General features: G+C 42.3%; 1 protein-coding gene across 1 annotated transcript in view; it reads left to right on the top strand.

Annotated features, from left to right (window-relative positions):
* The first annotated feature begins 1,135 nt into the window (after positions 1-1,135).
* The window catches only part of LOC147107034 (MOB kinase activator 2-like), a 231,286-nt gene continuing 217,961 nt past the window's right edge, over positions 1,136-14,460 (top strand). Inside the window, exon 1 of the mRNA XM_086008045.1 lies at positions 1,136-1,310. Coding sequence (XP_085864171.1) covers positions 1,294-1,310 — 17 coding nt within the window. The 5' untranslated portion in view covers positions 1,136-1,293. The remainder of the gene's footprint in view (positions 1,311-14,460) is intronic.

Below are 14,460 nucleotides of genomic sequence, written 5' to 3'. Positions count from 1 at the left end.
CCCAGAGAGCTGTGGAGGCTGGGTCATTAAATACATTTAAGGTGGAGATAGACACATTTTTGCAAGATAAGGGAGTGAAGGGTTAGGGAGAGTGGACTGGGAAGTGGCTTTGAGCCCAAGATCAGCCATGATCGTATTGAATGGCAGAGCAGGCTCGAGGGGCCAAGTGGCCTATTCCTGCTCCTATCTCTAATGTTATGTTCCGTACACCAGCGACTGCATATATCATGTGCTGCAACAAAATGATCCTCTCTTTGAAATGCAGACTGAATATACACTCAGACCAAAACTCAGGCTCTAAACAGTTTATTTCAATAAAATAGGTAATGGAACAGTATACATTATAAAACAGTGAATCATATACTTCACTCATCTCCTCGATACATAAAATAAATATAGATGCCACTCATTTTCTCTCCAAACATAGATTTTAAAAGTTTGCTTGGGGTAGCTTTTACCTGCTCTAGCTTCCCTGCTGAGCTGGTACAAATTTAAACACAGATCCCTTCTGCTGCTGACTATAAAGCTGAAAGTGACTTTCTTTGGTAAAACAGACTTCCCATAGAAATACATTCCCACCTGCTTTGAAGTTATACAGAAACCATACAAAATACAAGTTAACAAATATCCTTCAGCAAGATATCCCTCCACGACCTTGCCCGATTCTATCTCTGCAATTATCTTCAGCCCTAAATCTCCTGCTGAACTCTGCCCCCTTTACATCCCTCTTTCCATCACCCTACTATTGGTAGCAGTCTCTGGCTGAAACCAGTTAACTCTGTTTCTCTCTCCACAGATGCTGCCTGACATGCTGAGTATTTCCAACATTTTCTGTTTTTATTTCACATTTCCAGCATCCGCAGCATTTTTACTCTTGTATTACCTTCATCATATAAATATTCCTCAGCTTAGAAAGTTTCCCCACTACTCTTATGGCTCTGCTCAAAAGTTCACCTGGTGCCTGGACAGCAGCAACAGAACTACATTTCCCAACAGGCAGCCTCGTTTCCGGCGGAAGCAGGTGGTGACCTTTGTGGGGCGGGAGGAGGGCGGTTGAGTGTTTACTTCCGGTCTGGCAGTCTGAGCGCCTGTCACCGGCTGTACAGCTGCGCTCCCTCCCTCTCACACACACACACATACAGCGGCTCCTGACAGACTCTGCAGGCGCTTCTCAATGTCTCCCGTCCCTCGCCTCGCACTGCTTCCAGTTTGATGGTGTTTGACTGTTTTGTGGAGGGAGGAGGGGTGGAGGAAGCTTGACGAGGTGCCCGGGGGCTCTTCATCCGCTCAGCTATGGATTGGTTTATGGGGTGAGTGAAGGAACTTCGAAAAAAAAGCCCAGCCACTGAAGGGAAATAGGTTTGAGCGAAGAGCTAGCGTTGAGGCTGACCTGCTTGCTCGTGCCCCTTCCACCAAGCCTCTTTTTATAGTTCACAGTGGGCCGAAGTGAGGGCTGCTCCTGCCCTAACCTCGGCTCGCAGAGGTACTTCATTTCATGACAGGGGGCAGTTTGTGTAAGTTTGATTTAAAAAGAAATGCATCCTACAGAGAAGTGAAATAGGAGGAGAGGGTCAGTACTATCTGTCCTTGTTGGGTGGGTGTTTGGTTTATTGGATTAGCTTCTGTTTTATGATATATACTGCGGGCTGGCTCAATCCCATACCATGTAAGGTGCAACATTACAGTTTGCACACTGAAATCAATTTTTTTTTATTAAAGAAAGACTTGATCAGTTATTTAAAAATTAATCAGTGATGACATTTTGTTTTAAGATAGTGAGGCAGGCAAAGGTCGGGGGTGTTAATCTGCCTATTTCTGATGAAGCCTTACTATAAACTGCACATGATACTTTTATTGTACAAGGTTGGGCGAGGACAAAACCATTTACAGTGTTTGTAAACCTGATCATAAAATTGCCTTGTCATGGCAGAGTACAGTAGATTATGTTGGTCATTTGTATCCAACCAAACCAATAGGTAATACTTTTAACTTTGAATAAGTTTCATTTAATGATCTTAACCCTGTGTTTAGGAGGTGGAAAATACTTTATTTGCAGGGTTTAGACTTTGTAGAATTTATGCACTGTGTTGTCCTGTCAATTCTTCCATTAGGATGTAACATGAGAAACCTGTTCGGAACAGTTTTCTTAAGCAAGTTTGTTTATTGCACAGTTATTTAATTTTATAAATTCAGTGTTTATGAGCTTGTCACGCTAGTCTTATTGCAAAATATTTACCTTTACTAAAACAATTAGCAAATATTGCAAGTTCTATTTGAAGTTTAGGAAATAAAATATACTTTATCAGTTGTATAGACAAACATTACGACTAGAATACTGCAGTGTAGTTACAATTCTGAAGTGGAAGATGAGTATAATAAGATTCCATAGTACCCATATTGGCGCATCTGAGCAGATGCACTTTCATACAAAGGTTTCAGTTAGGAAACACTGGCCCTTGGGATTGCACAGTATTGTATTCTGCTAACTCTGCTGTCCTGTAACCATATTATTTGAACGGAACAATTTCTTTTCATGATTTTACTTAGCTTATTCTGTTTCTTGTTCTTAAAAGTGTTACTTTTATTGTGTTTTTTTGCCACATTTTGGAAAAAAATCTTTATTATGGTAATTTAGCAATCAATGTATTAATTTCTATTCAACAATCTTCAGAGTACAGGTCAAAATAGTCATTAATAAAACTTGGAAAGGTAATAAACTTGAATGATCTTGGAAAATACTAAGTGTATTGATTGACACACCATTTTGGAACAAAAAACATGTTTTTAATTTAGTACAATTATTGTTAAGCATTGATAAAGAATAAACTGAAATCAGAATAAAAATCACCAGTACCATAGCATATGGTCATTAATGATGCGGTATTTTGTACTTTTATAAATCTGAAGAGCATATTATTGGCTATGCTGTAGGTTGCAGGATGGAACATTTCATCTAGCATAATATTGATTATCTTCCCATCAGTCAAAAGGAATGTCCCTGCCAAGAGTGTTTAGGAACTTGAAATATGTGATATCATATCAGAGCTGGGCATAGTTAATATATAGAGGTTTAATGGATTTAGAGGAAGTGTACTTTTTTCCAAAAAAAATCTCATCACTTCTAACATTATTTGCCACATGCCTAGCATATATAAACTGAATAAGTAAATTTCAATTAAAAATTAGAATGCTAGTGCTAGAATGAATAATGATTTCTATATATTTTTAAAGGATAGTTAACACTCGAAACATCCAGTCTAGAATAGATGTTGTACATTTCAATGTACTGAACAATAATGGGTGGCCAATAGGAAATTAGTGGGTATCTGTGTTATGTCACAGTGATAGGATGTGGCTTCTCCCCTGTGGCACCCTCGTGTATGAGGTCCCATTTTAAATGGGTCATCTGGGTAAGCTCATGTTGAGCTGAGGTGCTGTCCTTTCCCACCTTTCCTCCCTGAGGAAGAAATGTGCTTTCAGGAGGTATGGATATATTGTTGTGCGACGACTCAAAGAGAAGCCCGGCCTGGATATATGAATCAATTCCTGCATTTAAAATAAGGCATCGCTATTCAATTATTATCCAGTTATTTTCCTTTTTATGTCTGCCAATTTGTGCCATCCCTTCGTGGTTATTCCTGAAGTGTGAGTTGACACAGTGAGTGCTGCCAGACTATTTGAATGATGGGCACACCACAGTTGAGTGTGGTATTGTCCTCACCCCACGTCCACACACGTGCACTTCCAGTTAGTGATCAGGTTTAGGGACCTTCAACAATTTTGCCTTTCCCACCACTACTGTGTCACCATTCAGATCAGCTAACTTGGCACAAACCAAGGATCGAACCTGGGACCTTTCTGTAAGTATCTGCTACTCACTGCCTTAATCAGTTGAGCCATTGGGGAGCTAACCATTCTGTTGGTAAGATAACAATAGTAATAATACTACTACGGAAAATAATTTCTACTATCATTTTCTTGGAAATTTTAATACTTTCTCAAGAGAAAGCACTTGACTAAAATTGTCTTCTGTTTCTTAATGGCCTTTCGCTTTGGACCTAAAGTTTACAAGTTTATTGCAATGTACTTGTATTGTCCATCCCCTCAATAAGTTAAGGTGTGGAGTTGAGCAAGTAGCTGTTAATGTTGTGGTTCTTCATTAATTAAAAATAGTTGCTAGTGTTCTGCAGCATCTCGATTACCAAGTTATTTTTGAACCCAATTCCTGTTACTTACTGAGCAGGTGTAATATCACAGCATATACAATAGTTATGGCATTTTTCTTGTACATTGCATACTGATCGAATTAGTGCATATTTAAAGATTAAAAAGTGACTATAGTCTGGGTTGCGTTTGAAAAATCTGCATGTTAGGTCATTAATTTATGTATCTTGTTAGTATGCAGTGTGCAATATAAAAAAAACTGATCCTGTGCGGTCTTAATATTATATGGGCTATCATATTGGTGAAATATAATAAAGGATAGAAATTTTGAAATTGCATCAGCTTAAAAACACTTTGGGCCAGAAATTAGGATCGGGGGCTTGCCGTGCGTGCAAGCCCCCGATGTGCACTCACCCGGCGCGCCGACATCTGAAGCCTGGGCCTGCTTGGAATTCCTGTCACTGGCCCGGTTCAGATGTTGGCGCGATGTGCTTGCCTGATCTAGCGGCATAGTTAGTGCGATGTGCTGGCTGGGATCAGGTGAGCACTGTGCAGCCAATCAGGGGAGGGGAAAATTCATTCATGAGTTTGACAGTAAGAACTGTCAAACTCATGAAAAGTACGGGCGCCCAAAAGACTAGTTTAACTTTAAATAAAAATTTAAAAAACATCCCAATAATTAAATAAACTATAAATAACTTTAAAAAACTATTTTAAACAATTAATAAAATTTTTGAAAAAAATAATTTTTTAATAAATCGGGTCTAAAAATAAACTTACCTTACTGTAAAGTCCTTAAAAACAATGAAGCTGTGGAAAAAATGTAATAATTTTAAATAATAGACCACTTACCTTCAAGAATCCAGTCCTTACGCCTCCTTTTTATATGTGTAAAAAGTTCAGGCCCTTGCACACGGGCAAACCTGTCAAAAAGAAGGAAGTTCAACGACTCTGCACGCACGCGTTGGACCTCTGAAACCCTTGGAGGAAATGCTGGTTTCCCGCACATGCGCTGTGCATGCTGAAATCCGGCACTTCCAACGGGCCCACGCATGAGTACACCGTCCGTACTCATGCGTTGGGACTGGAATTACTGGCCCAATGTGTATATGTTTAAAAATACTTGGAATGAACATTCATGTGCATTAAAGGCACTATATAAAGCAAGGTGTTCATGGACGGGGGAGAAGGGAAAGGGGTTAGTTTTTATCTGTGCTTCAATTTTCATCCTGGTAATGTATAACCAATTGCCTGCAATTCCATTCAAATCCCGATGAAGTGTTTCTTGAGCGTAATTTAATATGTAGTAACTTTATGTTCAATGCAGTGTAGACTTATTAAAGTAGGGGTCTTCCAGTGGTGACTTCTATTAAATGATGCAGAAGACTTTGAGTAAACATGGCAGATTTGTCAGTACAGGTTTTGGCAGAGAGTATTACATAATTTGACAGTCTATTTTTAGAGCAGAGGATTTTTCCCCCTTTTTATTTTCCTTTGTTGTGCTATCTGTATCTCAACAAAATGACAGGCCATCACGTAATGTCATATTCTATTCATTTGCATCACAGAAGTGTACAACAAGGATTGTTAGAATTCTAGTTTGTGATCTCTGCAGCACAGAGAGCCAAGGCAGTTTTAAACACTGATAAGTCGTAGGATGTTGCAGCTCATTTATATTTCTGAAGTTGTTCTTCAATGCTGGCTCCTAATGCTTTAGAAACTGCCCCGTAATAGGGGAGAAGATTTCCTCGATTTGCTCAAAATGGTATCCATGTATATACCTTGTTTTTCTAAAGTGGGATAATCAGAACCAGTGTACTTTGTAGTAGATGAAAGTTCATCTAGGGTTGGTCTTAATGCTACAATCTTGTGAGGGATATTAGGCAGACTGCTCTTTCCTATTACTTTAGGACATGAAGAGGCTATCTGTCACATTCTTCCCTTGTTGTGAATCAGTACTGGAATAGAATTACTCTTTTCATCATTGCTTTTCTAAGTTAATAATGGCCAAGGTTTGCAACCCTCTGTCTTCGCACTTTCTAGCCTCTCTGGCTGATAGAGGCGAGACAGCTTGAGTGCTGATTATACTAACCTGTGTTCAACAAATAGGAGGGATGTTATCAGCAAGTTGCTTGTTGATTTTGAGATGGAATCTCTGCAGTGATTCAGTGGCATGTCTGAAAACTGGCTAAACTTGCTGACTGTGGCAGGTAGGCTTGACTGACCACTTCAGAATAAGATTGTAGAACCAATACAATTGAGTGATTTTTGTCTGCTTTCAGAAAAGACTTCTGATATACTAGAAATAGGAACCAAAATGGAAAGAGGTGAACATGTGTTTTGTGGGTAAATGCACTGCCAGGCATGTCACTGACCAACATAGACCTGGAAAGTTCCTGGTTTCATTCTCCAGTCTTTGCTCAGTTACCTGATCTCATCTGGAGCAGCAGTGTTGACATTAAAATTGGCTTCATCCCCTCTTGACAAAAGAGGGGAAAAAAACAACCAGTATTCAAACAGGTAATTAAAAAAAAAAAAAAAATTGCTTATGGGATCTGGGCGTCGCTGGCAAGGCAAGCATTTATTGCCCATCCCTAGTTGCCCTTAAGAAGGTGGTGGTGAGCCAACCTCTTGAACTGCTGCAGTCCATGTGGTGAAGGTATACCCACAGTGCTGTTAGGGAGGGAGTTCCAGGATTTTGACCCAGCGACGATGAAGGATCGGCGATATACTTCTAAGTCAGGATGGTGTGTGACTTGGAGGGGAACTTGGAGGTGGTGGTGTTCTCATGCACCTGCTGCCCTTGTTATTCTAGGTGTAAGAGGTCGCGAGTTTGGGAGGTGCTGCCGAAGAAGCCTTGGTGAGTTACTGCAGTGCATCTTGTAGATGGTACACACTGCAGCCACGGTACGCCGGTGGTGGAGGGAGTGAATGCTTAAGGTGGTGGATGGGGTGTCAATCAAGCAGGCTGCTATGTCCTGGATGGTGTTGAGCTTCTTGTGTTGTTGGAGCTGCACTCATCCAGGCATGTGGAGAATATTCCATCACACTCCTTACTTGTACCTTGTAGATGGTGGAAAGGCTTTGGGGAGTCAGGAGGTGAGACACTCGCTGCAGAATACCCAGCCTCTGACCTGCTCTTGTTGCCACAGTATTTATGTGGCTGGTCCAGTTAAGTTTCTGGTCAATGAAGACTCCCAGGATATTGACGGGGGATTCGGCGATGGTAATGCCGTTGAATGTCAAGGGGAGGTGGTTAGACTCTCGCTTGTTGGAGATAGTCATTGCCTGTCACTTCTGTGGCACGAATGTTACCTGCCACTTATTAGCCCAAGCCTGAACGTCATCCAGGTCTTGTTGCATGCGGGCATGGACTGCTTTATTATCTGAGGAGTTGTGAATGGCCCTGAACACTGTGCAGTCATCAGCAAACATCTCCATTTCTGACCTTATGTTGGAGGGAAGGTCATTGATGAAGCAGCTGAAGATGGTTGGGCCTAGGACACTGCCCTGAGGAACTCCTGCAGCGATGTCCTGGGGCTGTGATAATTGACCTTCAACCACCACAACCATCTACCTTTGAGCTAGGTATGATTCCAGCCAGTGGAGCGTTTTCCCCCTGATTCCCATTGACTTCAGTTTTACTAGGGCTTCTTGATGCCACACTCGGTTAAATGCTGCCTTGATGTGAAGGACAGTCACTCTCGCCTCACCTCTGGAATTCAGCTCTTTTGTCCATGTTTGGACCAAGGCTGTAATGAGGTCGGGAGCCGAGTGGTCTTGGCGGAACCCAAACTGGGCATCAGTGAGCATGTTATTGGTGAGTAAGTGCCCCTTGATAGCACTGTCGATGACATAGAAACATAGAAGATAGGAGCAGGAGTAGGCCATTCGGCCCCTCGAGCCTGCTCCGCCATTCAATGCGATCATGGCTGATCATCCAAATTACCCGGTCCCTGCTTTCTCCCCATACCCCTTGATCCCTTTAGCCTTAAGAAATATATCCAACTCCTTAAATATATTTAATGTATTGGCCTCTACTGCCTTCTGTGGTAGAGAATTCCATAGGTTCACCACTCTCTGGATGAAGAAATTCCTCCTCATTTCTGTCCTAAAATAGCTTACCCCTTATCCTTAGACTGTGATCCCTGGTTCTGGACTCCCCGACCATCGGGAACATCCTGCATCTAGTCTGTCCAGTCCTGTCAGAATTGTATAAGTTTCAATGAGATCCCCTCTCATTCTTCCAAACTCCAGCGAGTACAAGCCCAATCGACCCAATCTCTCCTCATATGTCATTCCTGCCATCCCAGGTATCAGCCTGGTGAATCTTCGCTGAACTCCTTCCATGGCAAGAACATCCTTCCTCAGATAAGGCGACCAAAACTGCACATAATACTCAAGGTGTGGTCTCACCAAGGCCCTGTATAACTGCAGCAAGACATCCTTGTTCCTGTGCTGAAACCCTCTCGCTACGAAGGCCAACATACCATTTGCCTTCTTAACCGCCTGCTGCACCTGCATGCTTCCCTTCAGTGACTGGTGCACAAGGACACCCAGGTCTCGTTGCACTTCCTCTTCCCCCAATCTATTGCCATTCAGATAATAATCTGCCTTCCTGTTGCCACCAAAGTGGATAACCTCACATTTATCCACATTATATTGCATCTGCCATGCTTTTGCCCAATCACCCAACCTGTCCAAATCATACTGGAGTTTCTCGGCATCCTCCTCACAGCACACACGCCTACCCAGCTTTGTGTCGTCTGCAAACTTGGAGATATTACATCTAGTTCCCTTGTCTAGATCATTAATATATATTGTGAATAGCTGGGGTCCTGGGACCGATCGCTGCGGTACCCCACTAGTCACTGCCTGCCACTCGGAAAAAGACCCGTTTATTCTAACTCTTTGCTTTCTGTCTGCCAACCAGTTCTCTATCCAAGTCAATACCTTGCCCCCAATCCCATGTGCCTTAACTTTACACGCTAATCTCTTATGCAGGACCTTATCGAAAGCTTTCTGAAAGTCCAAATACACCACATCCACTGGTTCTCCCTTATCTATTTTACCAGTTACATCCTCAAAAAATTCCAGTAGATTAGTCAAGCATGATTTACCTTTTGTAAATCCCCTTCCATCACATTGCTGATGATTGAGAGTAGACTGATGGGGTGGTAATTGGCCGGCTTGGATTTGTCCTGCTTTTTGTGGACAGGACATACCTGCGCAGTTTTCCACATTGTCGGATAGATGCCAGTAGTGTAGTTGTACTGGAACAGCTTGGCTAGAAGCACGGCTAGTTCTGGAGCACAAGTCTTCAGCACGATAGCCGGGATGTTGTTGGGGCCCATAGCCTTTGCTGTATCCAGTGCACTCAGCCGTTTCTTGATATCACGTGGAGTAAATCGAATTGGCTGAAGACTGGCTTCTGTGATGGTGGGGACCTCAGGAGTAGGCCTATATGGATCATCCACTCGGCAATTCTGGCTGAAGATGGTTGCAAACGCTTGAGCCTTTTTTTTTGCACTCACCTGCTGGGCTCCACCATTATTGAGGATGGGGATATTCATGGAGCCTCTTTCTCCCGTTGTTTAATGGTCCACCATCATTCACGACTGGATGTGGCAGGACTGCCGAGCTTTGATCTAATCTGTTGATTGTCGGATCACTTAGCCCTGTCTATAGCATGCTGCTTCCACTGTTTAGCATGCGTGTAGTCCTGTGTTGCAGCTTCCCCAGGTTGGCACCTCATTTTTAGGTATGCCTGGTGCTGCTCCTGGCATGCTCTTCTACACTCCTTATTGAACCGGGGTTGGTCCCCTGGCTTGGTGGTAATGGTAGAGTGAGGGATATGCCGGGCCATGAGATTAGAGATTGTGGTGGAATACAATTCTGCTGCTGTTGATGGCTCACAGTGCCTCATGGAATGCCCAGTTTTGAGCTGCTACATCTGTTCTGAATGTATCCCATTTAGCACAATGATAGTGCCACACAACACGATGGAGGGTGTTCTCAGTGTGAAGACGGGACTTCGTCTTCACAATGACTGTGCGGTGGTCATTGCTACCAGTGCTGTCATGGACAGATGCATCTGTGACAGGTAGATTGGTATGGACGCGGTCAAGTAGGTTTTTCCCCACGTGTTGGTCCTCTCACCACCTGTCGCAGGCTCAGGCTGGCAGTTATGTCCTTCAGGACTCGGCCAGCTCGGTCAGTATTGGTGCTACCGAGCCACTCTTTGTGATGGACATTGAAGTCCCCCACCCAGATTACATTCTGTGCCCTTGCTTCTTCCAAGTGGTGTTCAACATGGAGGAGTACTGATTCATCAGCTGAGGGAGGGTGGTAGGTGATAATCCGCAGGAGGTAACCTGATCATGCTTGACCTGAAGCCGTGAGACTTCATGGGGTTCGGAGTCAATGTTGAGGACTACCAGGGCTGCTCCCTCCCAACTGTATGCCATTGTGCTGCCACCCTTGGTGGGTCTGTCCTGCTGGTGGGACAGGACATACCCAGGGATGGTGATGGAGGAGTTTGGGACATTGGCTGAAAGGTATGATTCTGTGAGTATGACTATGTCAGGCTGTTGCTTGACTAGTCTGTGGGACAGCTCTCCCAATTTTGCACAAGTCCCCAGATGTTGCTGAGGAGGACTTTGCAGGGTTGACTGGGCTGGGTGTACCATTGCCGTGTCCGTAGCTGGTGCCGAGGTCGATGCCGGTTGGTCCGTCCGGCTTCATTCTTATTATGTTTCATAGTGGTTAGTTACAACGGAGTGACTTGTTAGGCCATTTCAGAGGGCAGTTAAGAGTCAACCACATTGCTGTGGGTCTGGAGTCACATATAGGCCAGACCAGGTAAGGACGGCAGATTTCCTTCCCTAAAGGACATTAGGGAACCAGATGGGTTTTTACGACAATCCAATAGTTTTATGATACTAGATACTAGCTTTTTAATTCCAGATTTATTTAATTAACTGAATTTAAATTCCCCAGCTGCCGTGGTGGGATTTGAACTCACGTCTCTGGATCATTAGTCCCGGCCTCCGGATTACCACTACGCTACCGATCCCATAATTGCTATTCGGTGATCTCTGCTAGAAAATAGTCATTGAGTGAATACAGATTGTACTCTGTTATGATGCCCACTTCAGCCAAGGAGCCAGGCAACACCCAGTGTTGAGATTTTTATGTGATAAATGGCTACTTAGGCTAGTTCCTGGAGTTATGTCAAATCCCATGAACCATACCTTTTGCGTGAATCATTGCCTTTAGGAGAACAAAGCTGAAAAGAAAACATTTAATCTGTTGTGTCCGATATTTAGATATTTAAATTTTACTGCATTTTAAAAGCATCTAAAGTTCATATCTCCACTGACACTTTGCAACAATCTGCCATAGATAGTTTAAAATGTTAAATATACAGGTTTTTGTGAAAGGATCGCTACTAGTCCTAGCCCCTGTAGGGCTACCCTGGATCAGGCATATTCCCCAGACGTTCACCTTCACTAAAGTTAGAGGTAGCTGAATCCAAAAGACACTTAATTGGGTATAAAGGTTCAGACTATCTCTCCCTAAAGGAAAGGAACGTCCTCCAGATAGCACTTTTAATAAGTTTAACTAGACTGTAACCTTCCGGATATTATGAGGGTCCGGAAAACTCCTCCAGAATTCTGCAACTCCTCACCAAAGAGTGTACGGAGATTGAGTTCGCAAGTTTGATACAGAAGTACTATGTGAGACAATTCTAAAAAAAATATAGATTTATTAAAGAACCGACATGTAACTTACAGCTGGTGATTCAATCGCAACATTAACAGTTTCAAATACAAATAACTTACAATTCTTATTATCAGAGATCCTTATTCTCAAACCTTAACTTTGTTACATTTTTACATTTCTTAATCTATTCCAGAATATCCACCAAAATCAAATACCTTTGATCCCCGAGACTCTCAGTTGTAGGCTTACAGAGCCTGCCTCCTGAAGCGCGAGAATCGCTTTGCCCCTTTCAGCGAATTTTATCTTCCCATTTGAAAGTTCTATATTTATACCCTTTTTGCAGTGGTATATCCTTTGAAGTTTTCTGCTGATGTAAGCTAATTATCTCTAGTCATTTTTCTGTTGACTCTTATTCTTAGTGTTAGATCAGCTTTAGCATTCAGAATTATGTTTCCTCCTTTAGGTGTTTGAAGCTTATCATAAAAACAATGTGACAGCAGTGGTTCTATTTGATATCATCTTTATCAAAGTCTCCTGTTTGTATCTTTTGGATTTAGAACACCTCAGCTGGTTACAACCCAGACTTCGTGTCTCCTAGGTGTTCCAAGTTCAACACAAAAACAATGTGATGGCTAGTGCCTCCCGTGTTTCATTTGATATTTTTACGAAGGCATTCTGTGCAATTCTTTAACGTGTAAATTAAAAACACCTCAACTAGGGTGATCTATGCTATTCTTATTTACCTCAGTTGGCTATACCATATAATCGTGTCTCCTGTTTCATTTGATGTCGGGTGTTTCTTTTACTTGATGTCATTTTTTACAAAGGCACATGTTTCTTTAATGTTCTGTGTTTCTTTCCGAAGTGTTGGTTTATAACACTTAACTGGGTATAGCTATTGTGTTCTTTCCAAACTGCAGACTTCCTGGAACCTCCAACCTGCTGCTTCAATAGGGCTATTGTTTCAGTGTCAACAACCTATCTTATCTCAAAAGCCTGTATGCTGTTTACAGCTTTTGATTGTTAATGCTTCCAGACCCAGTATGTCATGTTTTAATAAAGTCAAAATTCTGTTCATAGGATGGTGTATTTTTCTGAATATGGCATATTCCTTCACGTTTGTTCCTGTCCCCGGCCTCATTTTAACCATTTTATATATAACATTTCATTGAAGTGGAGTACCTTATCAACCAGTTGGTCGAAAATGGGTGAAATCACCCTGAAGCAGGTAATAAATTTAAGTGTCAGATTTAATGCTGCAGTTATCAGGCTGCTGTGCAATGCATTTACTGTGAAGAATGAAGAAAGTTAAAATGTACAAAATAACATTTTTGCTAAATAGAACAGTTTATGCTCAGTGTGCCTTCAATTAACTTGACATAATCGTTGGCAAAAATCTCTGGGGTTCAGTAAAGTGAATGCTGAATGTCTGTCTGTTTTCATTCGAAAATGTGAGTGCAGAAGAGGCAAGACTCTTGTTTGTAACGAGCAAAGTGCTGGTAAATGGTGAACCAGATTATAAAAGCTCATTGGAGGAGAACTGGGCACCCATTCAGGGATTGAAAGTAGATGTGTCTGGGACGGATGTACTTTAATCATTAATGCAATGTTATATTCATATGTTGGAGATTAATGTGTGATTTGGCAGTTGTATTTCTTCTTCTGTATCTGGCTGCTGTAAATGATACAGATCCTTTGTCGTACAACGTTTCCTCTGACCCATTATTTATCTGTATTGGGTTCACCTTGTCCGTTCCAGAGGATTTAATCCATTCAAAGCCTAAAAGAAAGTTTAAGGTTCAGGATTTCCTGCTGCTACCATCCTTTTTTTGTTGTTTATGCCTCTGGAGTTTCAGTGGCAGCCTGCTATTATGAGTCTCCCTTTCAGAACAAAGTTTATTTTGACAATAGCTTTTAAATTAATGATGGGTGTACTTTGAGAAAACTGAAAAAGTAATTCTACATTGTCTGTTTGATAAGTTGCTTCAAGAGTGCACTCCAAATGCTGGGATGGAGACGGGGGCTGGGAGGGAATGCAGGTAGAGATGAAATATCATGATAATACTGTTCCTCTGGTGACCCCTGAAATGTCTGTCAAATGTGGTTGTAAAGTTCTACAGTACTTGCTATCCAGGGGAAAACCTTTTCCACTTCTGGTTAAAATGAAGCAACTCACCAGCTCCCAACTTATCTTTAGATATTAGCTGTGGTTCGCTGGTAGCACTCTCACTTCCTGAGTCAGAAGGTTATGGGTTCAAGTCCCACTCCAGAGACTTGATCATAAAATCTAGGCTGACACTCCAGTGCAGTACTGAGGAAGTGCTGCACTGTCGGACGTGCCGTCTTTCGGATGAACAGAGGCCCCCCCCCCCGTCTTCCATCTCCGGTGGATGTAAAAAGTCCCATTGCACTATTTCAAAGTAGACATGGGGAGTTCTCCCTGGTATCTTAGCCAATATCAACCAACAACACTAAAACAGATTATCTGGTAATTATCAATTGCTGTTTGTGGGAGCTTGCTGTGTGCAAATTGTGCTGTGTTTCCCAACATTACAACAGTGACTACACTTC

Source organism: Somniosus microcephalus, chromosome 15 (genome assembly GCF_052327205.1).
Source record: "Somniosus microcephalus isolate GS21.2 chromosome 15, FLI_Smic_1.0, whole genome shotgun sequence".
NCBI lineage: Eukaryota > Metazoa > Chordata > Chondrichthyes > Squaliformes > Somniosidae > Somniosus > Somniosus microcephalus.
This window is presented reverse-complemented; position numbering and strand designations above follow the sequence as displayed.